The 24843-nt window shown below is 35.6% G+C and overlaps 2 protein-coding genes across 3 annotated transcripts in view; one reads left to right on the top strand and one right to left on the bottom strand.

Moving 5' to 3' along the window:
* Window positions 1–6277: 6277 nt before the first annotated feature.
* Window positions 6278–8395, top strand: LOC131865473 (uncharacterized). Its single transcript, XM_059215325.1, has one exon. The coding sequence runs from the start codon at window positions 6278–6280 to the stop codon at window positions 8393–8395; it is 2118 nt and encodes a 705-aa protein (XP_059071308.1).
* A 1274-nt stretch (window positions 8396–9669) lies between these two features.
* The window catches only part of LOC131052321 (NAD-capped RNA hydrolase DXO1), a 222787-nt gene continuing 207613 nt past the window's right edge, over window positions 9670–24843 (bottom strand). For both annotated transcript variants that reach the window (XM_057986955.2, XM_057986954.2), the window contains exon 13: window positions 9670–9941. In XM_057986955.2, the coding sequence (XP_057842938.2) occupies window positions 9897–9941 (45 nt within the window). In that variant the 3' untranslated portion in view covers window positions 9670–9896. The remainder of the gene's footprint in view (window positions 9942–24843) is intronic.

The raw sequence follows: 24843 nt of genomic DNA, 5'->3' as shown, positions 1-24843 counted from the left end.
ACTAACATGATGGAGACTAACACGACGTGTTTAGCTCTACCTAACTACACCTCTTTTTTGTTCGAACCTGCTTGTCCAATGCCATCTCAACTCTGCGACACTCAATTTCTTCAACATTGACATCAGTGACAATCCAATGCCAACAGAAATTACTCTAGCAATTCCAAAGTGGCCTAGGGTACTTATCAACTGTAAGGAGATGCCACCACCTGGTGGGAAAGTAAGAAAGCGAAGATGGGCCTTAAGATAACGAAAATTTCATGGGAGCAATTTGTGGGAGTTTTCAGACAAAGACAGATTCCACAAATGTTCTATGATCAAAAGCTGCAATATTTTCAAGACCTCAAGCAAGAGGATATGTTAGTCAACTAATACTACGAAAATTTTACTAGGTTAATCAAGTATATGCCTCTTGTGCATCAAGAGGAGAACTATCGTGTTAGGAAGTTTGTGATAGGGCTCAGCCACAAGATAGGAAGAGGAATAGATGTGCTAACACCCAGAACAATGGACGAGGCATATGAAAAGGCGGTTAGGCAGAAGCAAAAGGTAAAAAGGGATGACACCTATTGAGATAAGATCTATAAAAAGTTCCACTGGAATCAACCCTCAACGAACTTTAAGAAGAAGAGTTTTAAAGGGAACATGACTAATACCTATATCGTAAAGTAGCCAACCAAACAAGAGCTCGAGTAGAACAATTTCTATTCGAAGCTAGGGTTGAACTACCAGGGTTCGAAATCGAAGTAAAACTTTATGTGGCTCCCTCAGGGTCTTATGGCGTAATTTTAGGAATGAATTGCTTGAGGGAACATAATGTAATAGTTCACTACTTTGCCAAGAAAGTAGAATGCAATGATGATCTGGGAAACTGGGTATGCTACCAAGGAATCCAGCATAGCAATAGAGTAGGACAAATTTTCGCCATGCAAATGAAACAATGTAGAAGGAAAGGTTTTCAGATGTTTGATGTTAACACGGAGGAGGTTTAGGAGCTTGGGGAGAATTTTTGTCTTAGGGTTTTGATCCACAGGGTCCAAAATCCACAAGCGGGAAAATAAAACCAAGCATATGTAAATGAGCTTCCAAATCCACTTTTATATTTTCCCAAAGAACATTCCTAACAGCCTTTCCAAATTCCCACTTAAAATATTTCATTAAAGATCAATAAATAATAAAATAAATTTTTAATATTTATTTTAATTTCTTCCTAAGCCACATTGTTAAATTAATTAAAGCACTTTGTAAAGTATTATTTTATTAGATAACTTTAAATATTTAATTGAATTTAATTTAATCCCTTAAATTTTGACATTAACATATGAGAATAAAATACGCTAAATGGGTCATCTCTAGCTACTCCTCAGAAGGGGACATTATGAGAACTACCCTCATTATAATTTGCAATTCGTACCCTCAATGCCTATTGTCTTGTCATGTTTGAAACTTTTACTTGTACCTATTGACTCATTCTCTAGTTTAGCCCTTTGTGTCATATAATATCTTTGACTTATTATCATACAACTAACATGCAACTCAACCTTCTTGAAGGCCTTACTTTTCAACAAACTCCAACTTTAAACATTTGTTTTCTCTATGATTTTTCATCAAACCTTAGCATGTCAAAAATTTCATTTTTTATTTTCAATTAATGTGCCATTATCTTTTAGTTTTATCTTTTTTTCCTTCTTTTTCTTCTTTTTTTTCTTCTTGTTTTTCTTCTTTTCTATCTTCTATATCCACTAATTTTCTTGTTACTCTTAAGAATTTTTATTCCTTTATTTTCAAGTCAAAGTGAGTATTGAATTTATAGGTGTCAATTTGTCAATGATTATCTAAAACTACCTAAGATGGAGACATTGTTTGCATTTATTACTCAAAAAAAAAACGTGTTGCTTGAGAGTAAATTGCCCTTAAAAACATGCGACAATTTGTTTGATGAAATGCTAGAATATCTTCTCTTTGTCAATAGCAAATATTAGAGTAACAATTATTAGGTTCATTTGTCTTTCACAACATTGTTCCATCACAGTTGCTTCATCTTTTAACTGCATTGTCCCTTTTACAACTTTGACAAATTGCAATAATTGTTCCTCTAAATATTTTTCATGGATCCATATAATCCTACTCATTTGCATTATTTTTCACTCTCTGGCGCATTTTCATCTAATTCGAACTTTATTTCAATTAATAAAATGTGTAACATTCTTATAAGCATTTTGTAACAACCAAAAATTCTAGAACAGGAAAATATATTAACTTTTACTAATTCTAAGAAAAGAAATACATTTTACTCATGTTCAGCTAGATTTGAAACTATTAATAACTAACTTAATTTTAACTAACCATTTCAACAGAAAGGAAACATTAACTAACATCTAACAACTCCATAACTTAAAGTAAAGAGAGAGAAGAGTTTAAGCATTTACAGGTTTTTGAACTTTCCGATGAACACTTGCTTTTCACATTACAATAGGGAGAGGGAGAGTTGTCAAGGGCTTTTTTGCCCAACCACAGAAATAAGTTCCTCGTGACACTTCCTACTTGAAGGGCCCAACGCTTCACAAGGCAAGTTGATAGAAGATAGAATAAATGTCAATGAACCTCTAAGCCTAGTGTTTAGAATCTACACTGATTAACTGGCCATACACTATAGGTACCCCCTAACTTTGCATGACACTCTGGTTAGTAGTATATCTAACTCTTATGAACTAACAGGCACGTGCTAACTGTTGTGCCACCTTGGCCAAGGTTTCATAAATAACACATAGAGTGTAGTCCATGTTCACCACCCTTACTTACCTTATTAAAAGAAGAGTAAAGTTGCACTTGTAGGGAGAGTAAAGTTTTTAACAACATATTTATGGATTGATGTGTTGAGAGATATATTCATATCAACACACGTACACTGATAACATACATGTATGGATATGAATATATCCATTTATGTTGTGTTTGTAAGTAAGTATGTGATGTATCGCATTATTGTTTAGCACCTTATTTTGAAGACCACTGACAATAAGTAGAGGTGGCCACCATCTTGGTGGCGGAGGCCTTCTTGTATAACTATTGGAACATTATGTCCTGGCATCGATGCCTAATCACCAAGCTCGTTGGATATTAGCATGGCATTGCTATTTATATTGCAATTTAACCAAAGTTTGGGGTTGTCTTGGTGGTATGAGACATCTTTGTTGAGGCTCTGCAAATTTTTTAACTTTTTTGTTTTCATGCATGTTGGAAAAAAGAGGTTTGGGGAGACCATTTTGAGTCACTGTTGTCTGTGGGTGATAGTTTGAAAGCTCTGTTGCATTGAAAGATAACCAAGTCGATTGATACGAGCACGACAAAAGTCTTGGGATTCTCTATCGAAATCTCAAGCAAGAGAAATGTTTTTCTAATCTCCGTTTTTCTCTCGATTATCTAAAGCTAGCTCTTAAGTTATTATGTGAATGCATCATGGTTGTATGATAATGAATGCATGATTGGGTGGAGTTGTAAATGAGCTTGAGTTTGCTAGTTGTAATTGAATTGCATGTTATTGATATGAAGCGCCAATTGGCTAAATTATAATCACAAGGATTACAAACAACATACCAAATAATGCTATTGTTTTTTATTAAGGAAAAACAAGTTTTTAAGGGACCAGAAACCCTTTACAAGACAGGTTTTAGAAGGACCTGTAACCCCAACGGAAAGATAATCTTGAAAGTTCTCTCAAAGAAACAGTACACAATAAAGACTCGTCATAACCAAACAAAAGAAGGGGAACAACAATACCCCCACCAAAACCCAACAGGCTGCAAAAAATCAGCAGCCCTCACCTAACCAGGAAGGATCAAGAATTTGTCCTACCCTTGTGGGATCTAAGGGTCATATCAAAAGAAGACTGGGTTGTCAAGAGATCTACATGCTCATTATCTGAGTCACAAAGTATATGAAGATGTTATTTTTCTTGTTGAAATTAGATTGAGGCCATATTCCTTGTTAATACTATTATGTTACATCATGACTGTTGTTAGACTAAGGAGGTCATATTTCTTGTTGATACAATTTTGTTACATCATGACTATTATTAGATTAAGGAAGTCATTTCCGTGTCAGTATTGTTCCATTATGTCATTGTAGATGTAGATTAAGGCAAATCTTGTCCTCTGGCTAGCTCTATTCTACTATTTTGTGTTGTTTGTGATTGGATGACAAACTCAATTTTGGAACAAGTAATCATGAGCAGCATGAAATATTATGTCAAAACCAGATCATAGTATGACAATTTTGCACCATAAGCTAATTAAGAACCTTATGTGCGTCTCTCTAAGGTTTGGTTAAACCTTTACCTTTTTAAATTGTTACCAATTATCAATTGGACCCTTGAGTAAGTTGCAAGCACACAACTCTTCTTTTAACAAGTCAAGTAATGGTGGTGAACATTGACTGCACTACGCACTATTTATGAAACCTTGGCCAAGGTGGCACAGAAATCAACATGTGTCTGTCAATTCATAAAAGTCAAATACACTACTAGCCAAAGTGTCATACAAAGTTAGGGAGTACCTATAATGTATGATCACTTAGTCAATGTAGAATCTAAACACCAGGGTCAGAGGCTCATTAACATTTATTCTATCTTCTATTTGCATCCCTTGTGAAAGGTCAGGCCCTTCTAGTAGGATGTGGCATAGGGGACTCATGTTTGTGGTTCGGTGAAAAATCCATTGATGATGCTCTCCCTCTCCCTATCATAATGTGAAAACCATATGTTCGTTGGAAAATTCAAAACTCTAAAAACTCTTATACTCTTCTCTCTTTACTTTAAGTTATGAAGTTGTTAGATGTTAGTTAATGTTTCCTTTCTGCTGAAATAGTTAGTCAGTTGAAGTTAAGTTAGTTATTAATGGTTTCAAATTCAGCTGAACATGAATAAAATAAATTTATTTTCTTAGAATTAGTAAAAGTTAATATTATTTTCTATTCTAGAATTTTTTGTTGTAAAACTTTCCCGTTCCATTTAACTTGAATTCAATGACCATTTGGTTTCTTTCGGTCATCTAGCTTGTTGATTCTTTACTTTTGGGCATGATCTTTTACACCCTTGAATTCATCTATGTGATACTTTGGTGCCTTAAGCTGTATTTGGTGTGTATAAAAAAAATTTGTTTCCCAACTCAATTAAGCTATGTTTGTCATTTCAGTGCCTCTTTTTCAGTCAATTTTAACTTGTTTAGTTAATTGTTTGGGTTGCCGCCGTATAGGGTCTCTTTGCTTTCATTAGCTCTACAAATTATATTTTATCAGGGTTGCAAGGAAACATACCCTACACCCTTGGAGACCTGCACCGGATACTGGTTCGCGTATCCTGTGTGGGAGTCGCCAATGGATGCATTTCCACTTTCAGGAGACATGGGCAGGAGTCGGCAAGGCGTCTCTCGACGTATCCAAACCAAAAAAAAAAAAAAAATTAAAAAACGCGTGAAAAAAGTAAAAAAAACCTAAAAAACACAACGTCACAACTACATACGGTGGCCAAACAGTCAACGAAACCCTAAAACGAACCCATTTGCATCGCGCGAACACTAGTTGCAGTCGCGCGAACACGTTGCAGCCGCGCGAAGTCCAGAATAGCGCCGAAATACTGGTTTTAGGATTCAGATTTGCAGGCGAGTTAAACACGATTTGCAGCCAACAACAGGTTTTATTTATTTTGCATTCAACTTCGACCATTAAATTTTAGTTTTGTCTATGTTTTTGCTGGGTTCCAATACATCGATTTTTCATTTTTCACAGTAAAAGAACTGTGAATGTTCGATGGTTAACCATCGAACATTCACAGTTCATATACTATGAAATGTGAATGTTTCAGTGTGAATGCAATTTTAATTTTTTTAATGTAATAATAATATTTTTTTATTTTCAAGTATATGAGAACTTCATAGTTCATATACTTAAAAATTAAAAAATATTATTATTACATTTAAAAAATTAAAATTGCATTTTAATAATTTTTTTAATATTTTTATTTATTAATAATTTCAATTTTTAATATTTCTATTAATGATTTTACCAGAATATTAGCCATGTGTAATATTTTTAATTTTTTATTAATGATTTTATTGAAATTATTTAATATTTTTATTTATTATTAATGATTTCAGATTTTACCAAAATATTAGCCATGTTTAATATTACCAGATTGAGCAGTAAGAATAAAAATTATAATCATTTTATTCTTTTGTTTTAATTTTAAACTTTAATTTTTTATTCAAATTGAGCATTCAAAATGTCGAGCGGAGGAAGACAAGGGTTGTACCCACTATGGAAGTATGTTGATCATGGTCCGAGGCCGAAAAGATCAAGTGGAATAGCCACTATCAAATGCAAACTTTGTAATTTGGGATGGAAAGGTACCTACACGAGGGTGAAGGCTCATTTCCTCCACTTGCCATGTAATGGTGTTGAAGGTTGTCCAAATGAGTGTGAAAGATATGATGCTATGAGAGAACAGGAAAGGGCTGATGGGAAAGTTGTTATGCAAAGCTCTTATGCTTCAACAACAAGGGCAGCTACTACAACTTACAGTCATGATAGAGAGTCAAAGGTGGATGTGACTTTTAGAGGTTTAGCAACTGAACCGGCTCCCAAAAGACCACACATTGGCAGCGCAAACCCCATTGGAAGATTGTTTGATGTGCAAGGACGAAAAGCAGTTGATGCAGCCATTGGACGATTCTTTTATGCAAATGGAATATCATTCAATGTTGCTCGCTCTTCATTCTATGAAGAGATGGTTCGTGCTATCAACAATGCACCAACGGGCTATAAGCCACCTGGGTATGAGAAGCTTCGCACTACTCTTGTTGATAAAGAAAAAAGTCGATTAGAGGAACTAACTGCACCATTGAAAAGAGTGTGGGCTCAAGAAGGATGTAGTATTGTGATGGATGGGTGGACAGATGCTAGGAATCGTCCACTACTTAATATCATGGTAACATGTAGCAAAGGGCCTTATTTTTTGAAGGCAATAGATTGTTCAAGGCAAGAAAAAAATGCAGAATTTCTTCATAGCCAGCTATGTGATAGCATTGAGGAGGTGGGGGCATCACATGTAGTCCAAGTTGTTACTGATGCTGCCCCTGTTTGTAAAGCAGCAGGCATGTTGGTGCAAAAGAGGTACAGGCAGATATTTTGGACACTATGTTGTGTGCATTCATTAAATAATGCTCTCAAGGATATTGGCAAGTTCCAATGGATTTCAGATCTCATAGAGAAGGGAAGAAAGATACAAATGTTCATATGTAACCATCACCATACACAAGCCATTTATCATAAGTTTGCCAAGGTGGAACTTCTCAAACCTGCTGACACCCGTTTTGCTTCTTACTTCATTCTTCTTGACCGCCTTTGTGAAGTCAAAGGAGCTTTGTGTTCCACGGTTGTTAGTGATGCATGGGCAGCTTGGAAACAATCTACATCAGATATTGCAATTGAAGTGAGAGCTATGGTCCTTGATGAACATTTTTGGGCTGATGTTAAGTTTGTTGTGGACTTTATTAAACCCATATGTGAAGTGATCAAATTTGCAGATTCAGATAAGGCATGTTTGGGAGAGGTTTATGAAGCAATAGATTCCATGTGTGAAAGAGTAAAGAAGATAACTGATACAAAAGATATTTCTCTATATCCTTTGATAGAAGAAAAGTTACATGGAAGGTGGAACAAACTTAACACACCTCTTCATTGTGCTACCTATGCCCTTAATCCTAAATGGTATGATATAGAAGTGACCAAAAAGAGAGCTCCACATCAAGATAGAGAGGTAATGAAAGGCTTTTGGGCTGTGGTTAAAAAGATTTATGGTCGAGGTGAGGAAGCTTCGGTTATGAGGACTCAATGGAATAAGTTTACACATGGGCAAGGTGATTTTGCTTCCGTGGAAGCTATATATGATATGAAAGTAAAGAAAGACCCTATAGAGTGGTGGTGGAATCATGGAAGTGAAACCCCTGAATTGCAATCATTTGCAATACAATTACTCTCACAAGTGGCTAGCTCTTCATCTTGTGAGAGAAATTGGAGCACTTATGGGTTCATTCATTCACTGAAGAAGAACCGATTAGGATCAAAGAAAGCAGAGAACCTGGTGTACATTCATAGCTCACTTCGTCTTCTCTCTCATGTAGATCCTGGATACAATGAGGGTCCTTTGGCAAAATGGGATCAAATTTCACCTGATGGAGATTTTGCAGCCATTGTAGATGAAGTGGTTGAAGCAGATGGAGTAGCTGATTTACCCCCTGTTATTCTACCATCAGAGGAACCCGAATTTGATAGTGATGACTATTTGGAGAGCCTCATAGCTGATGACCTTGATATGGATGATAATGGGGAAGAAGAGTAGATTATAAATATAAAATTTCTAATCACTAATCAGTTTGAAACTATGACACAATGATTGTATGGCATTTTGATCCTAAACTTCATAGTTAATAGTTAATACTTAATGTTATTTCTTGTTTTGAAAGTCCAATGTCATCAGATTTTCAGATTTTCTATAAATTATTAAATTATATTAAAAAAAAAAATTTGGCATCTCCAAGTACCCACGTCTCCTATTTTGAAAAAATAGCCGTACCAGTACCAATACCAGTACCCGACGTCTCCAAGAACCCCCGTACCCATGCAACCTTGTATTTTATCAAAGATTGAACTTTGGTTATTGAGATTTTTTTGAAAGCTTTTAAGTATTTTAGATTAGCTCGATATACTTTAAGTTCATCTTACAAAAAATGAACAAAAACATAGTCCTTACATTATCCCAGCAGAAATCATCCATCTTCTCCTGCAACTAGGCCTTGCAGCCTCAAATAAAAATGGTGTTGACCAACTATTCAATCAACTTGTTCTTCAATCTATTTTGTTTGCTCCCACCGTTAAATTCAATTCCAAATCCTCGATGTTCATTACAAGTTTACTGAGACCTTTTGGAAACAAACAGCCTGTTATCAAAGACAGTTGCTCCAACAAAAGCCTCAACAACATTCCAAATGGACTAATCATCCCTGTACACAAACCCTTGAGCCCTATTTTATTGGCTTTTGTTTGCCTCATTCTATCATTGGAAAGTCAAGCATGAGGACGTGCATGTAATTTTTCTCACGTGGGATCTTGCAATCCATTCTTTTAGTCACAATGTGTTTGAATCTTGGGTTACAATGGTATAACCACGAAAAACAACTTCAATTTGATATAGATATATTAATATTTTATTGAACATTGCAACGATAATGCAACTGTTGTTCAGTGCAGTACCAGTGAAAAATTGGATGTATCACAAAAGAGAATGCACTAACAACTCATAAACTAAGCAAAGGCTTTGGCATAGATAACTGTGGAACGTATGGAATCAAAAATCAAAAGCATTATATGGTCTTACGGATTACTTAAATGTGTTATCTTGCAGAAAGCATCCTAAATTAGAACCAATAGAACTAATGTACATGATAGTTAATCACTTACAACCAAATTAGTTTCAACGTCTCCTTGGTTTATTCCATTGAGTTATACAGGCTTTATAGACTGAAAAGAACACATTGCCTTGAATTTCTGTCTAGTGAAGGAAAAAATCAACATTACATATTCTCGTAACTGAAAGATGCCTAAAAACATCAAAAATAAAACAAGCAAAATTTATTTTATCATATTATGAAAGTAGAGAAAAGAATTGCACATATTAAGGGAACATAAACATCAAGAGTGATTTTATTGCTCGATTCAACATATGGATTATGGGAGGCTCGCTACAAAAATGAGCATGGTACAACGCACCATCCATAGATTAATTTACAATTTCTCTACATGGCTTGTTATCAAAGTTGGGCATGAATTCGATTGCAAAAGCTCTATGCGATTTGCTGATGGCACAAACTGAAGAACATAATCTTGATCTGAAACAAAACCAAATGCAACATATTAGAGATAAATATCTACCCAAACTAATATTGAAAATTAAAATGATCAACAAACCGGGCAAACAAAACAAACTACAAATTTATCACTTAAACTCGATAGACTCAAGAATACCAATGGGACATCTAAAACAATGGTGACATAAAATAAACTCATCTTACAAATAAGGGGTCAACCAAACAGCAAAAGAAAAGATTGGTAGAATGCAACAATATGCTACTAAGTACAGATAAACTTACCATAGGATACATATTAGTAAATGCACACCGCAAGCTTTTAAACATTTTGATAGAGATGTATGAGATTTGCTCAAATGCAACAAGAGTGGTGCATCAATTTTCAATCCAGTGGGCAATGTCATATAAAACCAAGTCAGGGAAGTTGCAGTTCTATTAAATAGAACCAAAATAAATGTTTAATTGCTGAGAAATTATAACCCCAAAAAAGAATGAACTCTAGTGATATCAGAAGTTACCGCCACTAAGTTGAAGTTCAAAATCTGCCTTTTTGTTTTATGAAGAGTAATTGTGGAGAAAATCAGGTATAATAGGTATTAAGAAGAACAAATGCTGAGGAAAGGAGGAAACATAGCAAACCCCTTAACTGCTAAGGGAGAGGATTGAGCATAATGAACCCATCACTATTATTCCTCTCAATTCAAGAATGGATAATACCCATCTCCTGAGTCACAATCGTGTACCAAGGACATGAGACAATTACTAGTATCAAAGAGTGTAAAAGGGGATGTCGTGCAGGGGACAAGCATGGCATTCTGCCATCGATCTTCTGTTGAGTACTACTCTTCATATTTCCAATCACAGTTTGACATCCACGAGCTCAAATTTGCAAGCATTAGAGCAAGCTAATGCAGATAGATGTATAATATGGATGATATGGTTGCTTGTGCAGTGTCTTTCATATATGAATCATCATTAAATGAGTTCAAGGAAACTTGCCATATAATGTGTTGGGATATTGCTGAATCTCAAGCATACCAAATGAGAATGATTATGAAGCTAATGATTCAGTTTTCAATCAATTGAATTCATACAAATGTCAGTTAAATTTAAGTATTCATTATAGTGTGATGAATGTCAAGACTCGAACCATAAATACCAAGTTCCAAAGAAACAAATTGTCATTCCTTCTTGTGTAAAATAGCTAATTAGTCTGAAGCATTTGTATTGTAAAGTATTTACTCAATCTAATAGTTGATAATGGAAATGGAGAAGACAGCCACCACTCGCAAGAAAGACGATTGTGTTTTTTTATTTATTTATTTTATTAAAATAAAAACAGATTTCAAAGTTTGATTGGACACCTGAGATATCCTGGAATCAAATGAAGATGCTATATTTTAATCCAGACCCATAAAAATGAACAGGTGAAAATGTAAAGACAAATGGGGATAAAATTGCTAAATAATAAAGAGAACAAGGCAAGTACATATCTAAAAATGTATTTAGATTCAGAGTATGACAACGAAGAGGATTAATAGGAAACAAATTGTTAGCAAAACATACAGCTAACCAATAGACATGAGTGAAACAGACTTAAAACAGTGTCTCAATGGCACAGCATACATCTATGACAAACATAGATGAAAAAAGAAAAATTCAAATCATCCAAGATAAGGAAGCCATAACAAAAATACTTTTTAAATGAATTTTATGATAACAAATGAACTAATAATAAAATACAAATAAAAATTCAACGATTGTGTACGAAAATTAACCACTTTATGAGAAATGCTTAAATTCAATTGCATTTTACATTAGATGTAAGACAAATCTATGGTGCAATTGTTAAATAAAGGCATAAAAACTTGGAATACACTATGGGACTGAAGGAATATTAATCACTGCACAAACAAGGATTTATTGCAAGTATTCTTTACAATCTTCATCCTTGTGCAAATTCAAGAAAATTCCAAGGAAACACATAAAAACTAAAAAGATGCATTTTTTTTGCAGCATTCCTCTTCAAGCCTTTTGTTACTACCACCGCCTTGGCATTTACAAATCCAGAACTTATAATAAGTAAATACATAAATAATTGTAGTTTGCAGGATTCATCAACCTTTAAACATGGACAGCTTCCTTGAAAGTATTTAAGTTACCACAAGGTTTAGCCAAAATTAAGTGGTGCGGAAAGAAATTGACACCATACCCTACAAAAATTTGTTACTTATCATCAGTGTTCTTCTGATCTTCAGGGACAGGGACAGCGACACGGTTTTCAGGGAAAGCAAAAAAAATTTCTAGATTTTGGGAATGGCAGGAACAAGATAATAAAATAATATTCAAAATTAATATTTAAAATTTAAAATTTAAAATAGCTTAAAGTAATGAATTAACTGATCCAAAAATCATATTCCTCCTCCCTCTTCTCAGTTTTCCTTCCTCTTCTTGCTTGCAAAATAAGCAAATAATGAAAACATAAAATGAATGTGGGCTTGGGTTTTTGAGTGTTAAACAGAAGAGGATGTCCCCCATAAAGGCTCTAGGGTTTTTGTTTGTTGTTTTAAGTTTCCTTACTAATTTATGGTTTGTGGCAGGTGGGGGATGTCATGTTAGGGGCATCCAAGACAGAAGATTGTTCCCAATTAACAATCACTAAAGGACATCCTCAGAAATACCACCAAAGATGGGAAGAGTCGAGAAATCTGTTACACTATATGTTATGTTAGTATCATATTATTATAATGGTCATTTAGTAGTTTATCGTGGATACTTCTTATAATAAAGCCTCTTTGGTAATGTAATAATATAACGTAAGGTTTTCTAAGTTATTTTGGGTTCACTTTTAGGTTTACGAGTTTGTATTACTATAAAGAGATGTTTGCTCTCTTTTTTTGATTATCAATCAAGTATTTCTCTTTCTAAGTTTTCTCTTCCGCATTCTTGGTTTCCTTGTGTGTTCAGTTTCTCTAATTAGATCCCAGGGACATCCACAAAAAACAAAAACTGGAAGGGGATGTTCTGTCCCCAACCCCAAGAGATCCCCAAATGAGGAGGATGTCATAATAGCCTCAAATATGCATCCACAGGGTACAGCGGTTATTATTAACTTTAAAAAATAAATGTAAAGAATGTCTCAAGGGTTTGAAGAGACTAAGATGTGCATGTGCAATTTGAATTTGAAAACTCACCAGAATTTCACTCTGGAGACCATTATTTTTTCCTTGATTCAAATTACAAATTGTGCCCCTCTTTTGTTCAGATCTTTTTGTTGTCTCAATTTTTGAATTTTTAAAAAATAGACAACCCCTACAAATTTTTACTCAAAATTCGTAGTTTTCTTCTCTAAGGCACGTTTTACGAGGATCAAAACTTGTTTTTTGTTAATGTCAAATCGTTAGAGGGTGTGTTTGTCATCTTTGTCCAAATTTTTTCGGCCTTAGTTTACGATTTCTTAGCTTTTTGTTCAAAATTGGGTTTTGAGTTCCTCTCTGCAAGTAGGGAGTTTTTATTCAAATTACAAGTCATTTGTCTTTACTTGCAATCAGGTCTTAGAAACCCAATTACAAGTTGTCTTTACTTGCAATCGGGTCTTCGAAACCAGATTTCAAGTTGTCTTTACTTGCTCGGGTCTTAGAAACCCAATTACAAATTGTCTATGAAGCAGAGAACAGTGACCAAGTCAAGTCCTATCTAGAATCAGGGATGAGAGTCCTAGTCTCACCATTGGGAATATTTTCTTTCCTTTACTAAATGTGGAGATCAATGCCACAATAAGAGAGGACTTAACAAGTGAAGGAGTAATGCAATAGAGGAATGCATTATTAGAATGCATTATGGCAGTGATAAATGTCGAAGTGAAAGACACTGACAAAAGCAATGCTATGCAATAAAAAGCAATGACTTTCACTATCACAGTGGCCAATAAAGAATGTTTATTATCTTCAAGTTCAGTGGTTGATCTTTATAAGGTCACTGCCATTACCATTCATGGTCAAATGATGCAAGTTGATGTTCTTGGACAAATACCTTCACCAATCTTGAACACTTCAAATGTCAGCAGCATGAAGACCTCTTAGACAAAGGATGATGTAAATAAAGTCGTGTCTCACACTTAGATTAGTTTCAATTATACATTTGTAATTTGTCAAAAATATCGAAACTTGTAATTGCAAGTAGTCACATTACTTGTATTCTTGTAACTTGTAATTACATGTAAACAAATTACAAGTTGAAAGACAGTAAGACTATAATTTGGAATAAGTCATAGTTAGTTGTGGAATAAGTCTTTCTTAGTTGGATTTCTCCCACTTTTTGCTCTTATCTCCTCTCCTATATATTGGAGGGTGCTCTATGTAATATGAATCTTTTTGGGCAAGCAAGAAAACCTCTACAGAAATTTACAGTGATAAAAAACTTTGTGTTTCATACTTGTAAATTTGACTCTCAAGCAATATAAGGAGAACATTTGAGTTTACAAACTTTGTGTTGATACTTTGTTCATATTTTCATTGTATTCCTATGTTACAGTGATATATTTTTTCTGCATATACTTGAGATTCTAGTAAGGTTGTTGAAAAGAGCTTTAATATGATTTCTTACAGACTTTGTGCTGCAAATATTGAAGGTTAAATTAGCATAGTTAAGTTGTAATGTCCCCATTTTGCGAGCATCAGAGTTTGTAAGAATTAGCCTATCATTTGACCCTCGTAGGCTAAGAATTATTGATAGAGGGCCTCGTGTGGCAATTACTTGGTGATTAGAGACATTACTCTTCAGCTGGATTCAGGTTTTGGCCTTTGCACAGGTTTTTTGACTCAGATTGGCACACTTACTATTTATAGTAAGTTACTATTTTGGGAGAGTCAGGGTTCCTATTAATAGAAAGACACCTGAGCAGAGCTTATTGGCAGTGTCAACCTTGATTGGGCCTTTGCAGCTATTTCTAGACTCAGTTCCACATACTTACTATTTATAGTAAGTCACTATTCAAGGTTTCTATTTTTAGACAGGCATCCAATCACATGGAGAACAGGGAGAGTCGACTCCTGGCTCAGACGGTTTAGCAATCAGACAAGTACATCAAGAGATATTAAAGTTTAAGTGACTTAAGTGATTTATTTAATATTTTAATATTATTATAAAGTTCTAAAGTAACTTTATAATAATAAAGTCACTTTAATATAATAAAGTGCGTTAAGTGAATAATTTAATGTGGGAATAAATCTTTTATCCCACATTGGCCAGGAAGGTGTTTGAGCTCTCTTAAGGAAAGAATAAAAGGAAAGGCAAGAGTTCATTCTCAGCATCCAGTTGATGAATAGTATTTTGATTGATTTTTATTGTGGAGCCTAGGGCTTTCGCAATTTTCTTCTTTGATCATAGGAAACGAAAACTTCCTATTGATAGCAATTTTGAAGGTGTGAAATAACACCTGAATTATTGCAGTTGTGGGAAAGAAACTTCAGTTCTTTCATTTGTGCAAATTCGTGAAGTTTTCTACAAGGGTTTGAGTTTATTGTTGGAGAACATTTATAATTGGTTGTGAATCATCCTTCTTTGGCACATGGAGTTATATCATTCTTGTTGGGAGAGATTATCAACAAATTATTCAAGGTTTTAAGAGCAGATTGCAAGTTTGTTCTTGCTGCTACAGTGCGCATGAACAGTGCGCATGAACAGTGCCGTGAACAGTGCGCTACAGTAGTTGGAGTTCTATAGAAGGGGATTTAGAAAGGTTGAATAGCTATATATATTTGACAAGGGATTTGCATATGAGGAGAATCAAACCAATATATTAAGGCAGCCATTGAAATACTAGGTTTTCTATCTATGATCATTGTATTAGAAAATCATTACTTCATTGCATCATTTTCTATTATGATTATATCATGAAATATTTGGAGGTTGCATATGTTTAATGGAAATATAATTTGCATATTCCACATTCATGGTAACATTCTACGTTGATCAGCCATTTAGCTTTCATGCCAATTGTTTGCTTAAATGCCTAATGGCTGTAGGTGTACTTTCGGATGCATGACAAGTGTTTGTCTTAATGTCAACTAGCTGTACTAGTTAATTTCAGTCATTACATATGTGTGGAAAGGTCTAAAACAGCTAGTATATCATTTCTATAACAACTTTGCATTGTTAGAAGCTTTCCATAACTTCATTTGCAGCCTACAAACCCAAAGAAGACAAATAAAGAATTCACTATAGCGGCTTCAAACATTGTATGCCAAATGTTTGACAATATTCCTTGGTGTTCATATAAGCAAAACAGGGTCAGATTAGCCAAGGGATATTACATAAGTGTTCATGATAAGAAGAAGCTACAAGACTTAGTGCTTTTAATTGTTCTTGTTCGTAGCACTTTAGGAGTGCATTATATTGACAGCCTTGAGCTGTTGTATGTTGTACGTTGTTACCATAATAATCATTTTAGAAGGTTGATAGGACAATAGAAGTGTTGAAGACTTTGGGCTTCTGTTTCTATTTTCCCAAGGCAGAAGTTGGGTCGGATGACCGAGTTGATGGCCTGGCTTGCGCAGGAAGGTGGAAGTTGGGTCAAATGAACGAGTTGATGGCCTGGCTTGCGCAGGAAGGCGGAAGTTGGGTCGGATGACCGAGTTGATGGCCTGGCTTGTGCAGGAAGGCAGAAGTTGGGTCGGATGACCGAATTGATGACCTGCGGTGCGCAGGAAGGCAGAAGTTGGGTCGGATGACCGAGTTGATGGCCTGGCTTGTGCAGGAAGGCGAAAGTTGGGTCAGATGACCGAATTGATGACCTGCAATGCGCAAGAAGGCGGAAGTTGGGTCGGATGACCTTACATACGCATGGAGTCCGACTCAGGGGCCGATGTTCGATTCGATGACTTGCATTGTGGGCAAAGTCGGAAGTTGTGGTCTTTGTCCCGATTAGATGACTAGACTTTGGCTGTTTGAGAATCGGACAAATAACTTATATAGGGGAGGTGTTGTTCTCAAGCATCCTCCCCCCGTGCCCCTTTATGTTGATTGATGCTGGTGCTCGACTGGTTGGAGCGCTCGAATGCAAAAATCTTGCACCAGCATTTATCGATTGTGATGGACACGACAAGTCTCCTAATTGCTATGCAGGAGCTCTTCGAGAATCTCTATGTGGCCTCGGTATGGACTCAACCTGCAGAATGGTTCGGCAATGGTAGTCGCTCCAACACGTCCTTGCAGTGGCCACCGAGGTAATTCAACTAGAGCTCCAGTCTAGCTTTTGGGTTGCTTGGTGGATTGGTATAGCCGCAATCGAGTTCCGGCCATGAACGTTTTAGATAGCTCTTGGGCTCTCTAGGACGAAAGTCAGAAGTTTGGGTTGTCCGATTTGATGACCAATCTTCAGATGTGTGAGAATCGGACAAATAACTTATATAGGGGACTGTGTTGTCTCACGCAACTCCCCCCGTGCCCCTCTATCTCGACCAATGTTGGTGCTCGAAAGGGTTGGATCACTCGGATTTATAAACGTGCACCACCATTTGTCAAGTGTGAGGGACGCGGCAGGTCTCCTGAATGCTATGCAGGTGCTCTCTAAGAATCTCTATCCGGCCTCGACACAGATTCATCTTGCTGAATGGTTTGGCACCGGTAGTCGATCCAACACGTCCTTGTTGTGGCCGCCTAGGCGATTCGATTCGAGCCCCCGTATACCTTTTGGGTTGCTTGGCGGATTTTGCCCTATCCGCAAGTGAGCTCGGTCCTTGAACGTTCGAGAAACCCGATTGCTATGCGCCAGCTCCCTCTCTTGCGAGCCTCCATCTAGCTTTTGGGTCTCTACGGAATGGAAGTCGAAATCTGGGACCGTTGTTCGATTTGATGAGGCAAACTACGGTTGCTTGAGCTGCTGTATGTTGTATGTTGTACGTTGTTACCATAATAATCATTTTAGAAGGTTGATAGGACAATAGAAGTGTTGAAGACTTTGGGCTTCTGTTTCTATTTTCCCATCTCGGGGAAGTGATGGAGACTTTGGGCTTCTGTTTCTATTTTCCCATCTTGAGGAAGTGATCGAAGACTTCGTGCTTTTATGAAAACTTCACTTCCTATTGTAAAAGTATTTTTGTAATTGTTGAAATTTCCTAGAAGTTTCTAAATTTGTTACTCTAAGTTGTAGTTTCTTTTTTGAAAAAAAAGAGAAGAGAATATCATCTTTCTAAAAAAAGAGAAAAGGATGTTGTCCCACCCAAGTTAAATTAGTATTTATAGGTTATAGTTAATTTGTAATAGTTAGAAGAAGTAGGAAAGGGGGAGCCTTCCCTTAGAATTAGGAGAGTTTTTAACTCACACGTAGTTGAAACCATAATTTTGCACGCCTTCCCAGGTGTCCAAAATTTTCAACCAACACTTTTGACTTCACATTTCAGTTTTTTTTATTTTCATGTTTTCCATATCTTGTGAAAAACTCCTTTTTAGTCCTTTCGTTAAAGTGCATATTTTTTTGCATACTTTGCCCTAGTGCACTATATTTGTTCTTGTTGTATGTGAACTATATTTCCAACATCTTGCCCACTTTTGGTCCCTCTTAAACTCTAGAAATCTGATTTTTTGCATTGTAACATGCACTAATCATAAAGTGTCAAACATTGTAATTGTCAAGGAGGGTTATTTAAGCAACTAATAACAAGGGGTTTTTGTGTACCTTTTGAGTTCTGTATTATCACATTTCTTTTTCTGCACTATGAACTAATTGTCAATTTACACCATTAGATCATTACAAAGTTGCATGGACACGGATACGGATACGGATACGGATATGGATAAAGTCGAAGTCACAAGGTTCGAATTCAACAACCATGAAATTCAGATGAAATTCGACAAGGGAAAAATTCGAAAAAAAAATTCGGATAAAATTCGCCTTCTATAATTTTGTTTATTTTTAAATATATGTATACTTCTAATAAATTATCAGAATAGCGACCCTTGTTGGAGAAAATCCGAGGGTGACCCAATAGTTGCAGACACCCATGACCCAATAGATACAAAGCATATACAAAGAATACCCACAACCAGCTGAGTTGTGTTTAGAGGCACGTAGCAGTGCTTTATAGAGGAAATTCGATTAAATTCGATTTTTTTTATAGAAGTTTGAAATTCGATTAAATTCGAACCTCATCCATGAAAATCGTCGTATCCTATGACTTAGGATAAAGTATCAGATATGAATACGGCCATTTTTTAAGACCCCTAATGAGGATACGACTGGATACGAAATTCATAAAAAAACATACACATTTAACGTGATTTTCTAGGTTATTAGAGGAGATTTCCATTACTTCAAAAGCAATATAGACACATAATAGCTACATAAATGATTATAAGTTGATTTAACAATTTATAATATGCAAAAATAGTAGAGTTGCTTTGGAGCATAACCCAAAAAAATGGGTTGCTGAAATAGAAAAACATTTCATTTGTCTTTCTCATTTGGTGTAAATTTTGTTTATACCAATTTTTTTTTTTTTCTAAAATGCATGGAAGAAGTTTCTTTCAATTAAATTTAAGAAGATTTACATCAAATTTTAGAAAAATTCTAAGTAGTTGGTTCAGGTTCGAGAACCCAGTTTGCCGGTTCAACAAAAATTTGAAAAGGGGTTTGGGTTAGTTAGTACAAAAACAATGTAAAAATATATATTATTTTACTACCCTACAAAAGACTTGAAGGTCATTTGGCCATGAATGCCTAGAAGGTTGCCCCCTTCTCCTCTGAATGCTCTACGACATGAGTCTGTTGGTGAGACCCTCCCTAGTTGGATTTTTTATCAGCCAACCGCTTTCTGTAGAACTTCATATGACGAAGTTTACCACAATTTGTTTACCATTTAGTGCTTTCCAACATGATATTGGGTAATGAAGCCATCCCTCTGCACAACACAGATTTACTACTGAGAGGTTGGGGGGCCGCAGAGCGGAGTGGGTGAATCAGTAAGTAGTAAATAAAACTAAATCCTTATCCAATTAAATTTAACCTTAATTCTGAAATGAAATCACCAAACTGAAATATGAAACAATGCCACACAATGAAACCAATGCACGAGAAAATACGTAGAAACCCAAGATGGGAAAACCACGGTGAGAAATGCTGCTAGGATCTACTGTCCTAATCCAGCCTCATAGTAAAATTGATTTACAAACTTTTAGGGCACCAACCCAAGGAATCACCAAATCCCTTTTGAGAGCACCAACTCCCTATAACATCTCAACATACTAAACTGAGCACCAACTCAATATACTCAAAATATCAACTCTAGAAACATTACAATCAACTGTAACAACTTGTTTATGAATTCTGCAATTTCTTTTCACAACACGAATAGATAAGTATGTATCTTGAACGGAGATCTAATGTATGAACTGCAACAATCTCTATGCAAACTGTAAGTCTGATTCATATAAATCTGAACAACATTTCTCTGTGATATCAGCAAATTCTGAAACAAGCCTTGTCAGCGTTGCACATTGTACTGTTTCAATGTCAGTTGAGTATTCACAGGACTTTTATTTCAAATAGAACTTTCTGTTTTAACAACACAAATATTATATACTTTCATAGAACTTTTACATTCCTTTAAACCTGAACAAAAATGTTCTATATATATCATACCTCTGCTCAACGACACCCCTCACACGTAATAAAATCTTTCAAAATACTCGATGCAGACTAAGATGTGTTTCTTGCTGTTCAACATCACTCCACTCATAACTCACATGATACACACAGCATGATAGGTCTTCATCGTACTCCGCAACAGTAAACATTCACATCCTTCTAAACATATCTTTTACTTGTCAACAAAGCCTCCTTCACTCTGAATCGAAATTCTTCTATCAATGATACTCTTTCATTGCATACCAATCTTTTTTCATCGAACTTAAGAAGCGAATATAATATTTTCTCTCTCTATCAGCAACATGATGAGGAAGTTTTTAACCAGCTAAGCAGTTACAATTGGTTTGGGAAGTTTCAACTGCTCCATACAACTTCCAACCATATATTTGAACCAAAAGCACTATCTTCTTTTACATGCCAGGACTTGCATCTTTTCGATATTGACTTCTTTTATTTAAACACCATCTATACAAAGCCCAACGCTAAGAAACTTCATATCTTTCGATATAGATGATAGTTAAACATACTCAGAACTTCCCGTCTGATAATCAGATTGTAGAATCATGGCACGATTGGTAACAAATAGTTACAAGAAGAACTAGATCATGAGAACAGTTTAATCAACCAGAATACGTGGCAATATCATCTTCAGAAATCGAACTGAAATTCTTTCAACATTATCACTACTGCAGATTTCATACTTTATGCAGAGAACAATAAATACTGTTAAGAATAAATTAACCTTATTTCCTTGTTTTAATGCTGTCTTCTTGTTTGCTTATAATGACCCTTAACTGAATCATAATGACCCAAAAGGACATTATTTTTGTTGCCTGATCTGATCTTGTCTTAATGTGCAGATGTATGCGTGAAGCCATTGACATCAATGACAAATATGCCAACACCCTCCCGCTATCCAGAGACACAAAAACCGAAATCAGTTTCTCAAAAAACTTCACAATTCTGAAAAACCATGATCTTGCCAAAAATCGTCGAAAGCAACAACACCCACAATTTATAAAAAAATCGTCAAAAAACTTTTGCAGAGGAACACTGTTCACCCTAAAAAACCTAGGTGCAACCCAAAACAAGCTGCAAGAAACCACGATTTTGTGGAAAAATCGTCAAACCCTAGATGCAATGCTGAAATCACACAATTTAGCGAAAAAATTGGTAAAACCATTCATTTTGTGGAAATGGGTAAAAACCCACCAATCATAGGAAAAGAGAAACATGAGAAAGTAGAAACCACGATTTCCACCATGATTGTTTTTGGAAAAAATCAGAAAACCCACCATGACTTTTTTTGAAAATATTCAGAAAACCTAGAAACAGAAAAACAGATCCATGATTTTTAAGGAAAATCACGCAAAATCTCAGAAACCCTGTCGTTCCAAAACCGTAGCTGCGGCAAAAATTGCAGACCCGCCACCATCAGGCAAAAAAATGCCCCAATCACACGAAGAAACCATGATCGTGCAAAACCAGATGCACAAGAAAAATAAGGGCCCTAGACACATTTAGATATCTTTGCAGACCCGCCACGGAAAATGCAAAAAACGCCAAGATTTTCTACTAAAAATTTGTGCAAAAGCATAGAAAATAGGCTATGAAATCATCCAAAAACACCCGTGGGAAATTAAAAAACCAGGTCGCGCAGAAAACACAGTTAAAAAACCATCCAAATCGCACTGGAAAACCCAAACGTGGCGCAAAATAAAACCAACATGTGATTTGCAGCTCGTGAAAACCTTTGCTCGCAATCTGTAGAAACCCACGATTTCTAACGACACTAATCGCAAGGAAACATCCAGCAAAAGAAACAGAAAAAAACTTGTGATTTTGAAACACAACCCCGTGATCTTCAGTAAAAAAAAACCCTTTTCACACACCTCCACGATTTCAAAGAAACCTTTCGATTTTTTTATTTAAAAAAAAAAAGAAAAAACTTCTGAAAATAATTCAGGCAACGACACCATAATTTTTCATAAGAAATCATACAAAAACTTCTAGAAATAAATTCCAAGTAATGAAGCTATTAATTTTATTTAAAAAATTCGACAAAAAATCTTTCCCTGCTCTGATACCATGAAATAATAATTGAATGTTCTTACTAAACAAAGGAGAGGAATACTCTTTATATAGAAAATTACAAGAGGATCTTTCCATAATGGAAACGATCGAAAACAGAAACAAGAAAGGAAACATTCTAAAAATAAACTAAATGACTAAGATGACGATTATAGCAAATATTACAATATTACTTTAATAGATCCCTAACCTCTTGCTCCCTTGCTATTTGCGGAACTGTGGGCTTTCACTTCCCCATGCACTCGATATCACCAACCCATAATCCCCACTCTATCCAACCATTGCATCCTTCTAGTGAGAGTTTCCTCAAACCCTTGCCTTCTAGCATGCTCTTTCACAAAACCCCACCATTCAAACAACAGAATTTTTCAATCATCAAACCCAACCAAGGATGCTATTACTAATCCCAAATTTGAATGTAAAATGACAAGGCTTTCATATGATTCTCAACATGAGTGGGCTCATGCTACGCCTCCAACCTCTATATAAGGCAGCCAATTTCACCGAATTTAATCATCTTAAAATATCATATCAACAAACCCTGAATTGCAAAGACAAGCACTTATTTTTGCCCGTTGGATCTAAGGACGAAAACCCCTAGGTTCTAAAGATCAAAGGACAAAACCCCATTGGTTTTTTGGACATCAAAATGTGGAACCCCTTGAGGGCAATACCACTCAATTGTTGTATCTGCACTTCAAGTTTAGTCGATTTCTATGTTTGGGAATTCAACATTGAATACTTTTTAATATATTTGTGATCATTGTAATCTTTGTTATCAACAAACAATTGAAGCAACAAATCTTTATAATCAATGAATGAAATTCTCTATATTAATGTGCAATCTATATGATTCTATAATGTGGGTCTTTTAGAATTAGTAATTTTGTTTTGAAATTCAATACAATATTTCAAATCTAAGTGCTTTTACATAAATATTTATCTAAGGGTCATTATAGTTTCTACCTTCTATGCCATAGAGGGTGTCCTAGGAGCTCAATTCATTATGCCATCTCTAAGTGATTTTTCCACAACTACCACCAAGGAGCAAGATAAGCCCGTCCAAATAGGTACTCTAAAATACTCTAAGTCACATGCCTTAGTTGCCAACCAAGACACCCCAAAAACAAGCAACAGATCAAGCAATAAGGATAAGAAATATAAAAAACATGGATTAAAAAGAGACAAAAATCAAAAACCTATTGCTTCCAAAGCGGTTTCAACAACCTCATCTTCTAAAGACAACAAACCTAAGAAAGAGAAGGGCAAATGCCCCAATTACAAAAGGTCTGGTCATCATGATCATAACTGATTGATCACTTGACACATATTTTAGAAAAGAATAACAATAATATTCTCAAGTCGATAAAATAGAGTTCTTCAAATGAGTAATCTTCTAAGACAAAAGATAATAGCAAGGGGAAAGCAAAGGGAAAGAACCTTGTACGAACTACATATCCACCATCCACTTGGATACTTGATTTAGGGGCTTTGCACCACATGGCTTCATTCCAAGATGACTCCACATCTTTGGAGCCTTGCAATATACTGATTATTTTCACGGGTGATGACACTCCTATCTTAATGTGTAGGAAAAGGCCTCTTGACATAGGTGATGGGACATTTCAGGGTGTTCTTTGTGTTCCTTCATTGTCACCTTCTCTCCTACTAGTTTATCAGATCACTGACACTAGTTCAAGCAAGCAAATTGATTTCAATACTGATTCAATGATTATTATTTATTAGTAAGGTGCATAATGGTTCTATTGTTGCAGTGGGAAAGCAAATCATAGATCACAATTACATCTCTTTTCTCACTTTTATTTCAATCCTCCTTTGACTGTTCTACTCATTCTATCTGATAAAGTTACTTGTGGCATGAGTGGTGTGATCATCTTCATTACCACTACTTGCAATAGCTCAACCAATAGGGTATGGTTACAAGGTTGCCTTATCTTTGCTTTTTTAACTATATCTTGTCAGTGTTGCATTCTTGTTAAGCATCAGACGACAAATTTGACAAAGGCAAGACATGGAGAGCTTCCCAAATTCTAAAGTTAGCTCACAATAATTTGTTTAGTCCATTTCCACATCTATCCTTCTGCAAGGAGTGGAATAGATATGTTTTGACTACTTGGCTGTACTTTCTCCCATAGAAGTCCAAAGTCTTTAAGTTTCTCAAGACTT

Source organism: Cryptomeria japonica, chromosome 2 (genome assembly GCF_030272615.1).
Source record: "Cryptomeria japonica chromosome 2, Sugi_1.0, whole genome shotgun sequence".
In the NCBI taxonomy this organism is placed as follows: Eukaryota; Viridiplantae; Streptophyta; class Pinopsida; order Cupressales; family Cupressaceae; genus Cryptomeria; species Cryptomeria japonica.
The sequence above is the reverse complement of the archived record's forward strand: the minus strand, read 5'-3'. Positions and strand labels throughout refer to the sequence as shown.

Coding starts and splice junctions, on each gene's coding strand:
- LOC131865473 (XM_059215325.1), top strand. CDS start 6,278: ATGTCGAGCGGAGGAAGACAAGGGTTGTACCCACTATGGAAGTATGTT.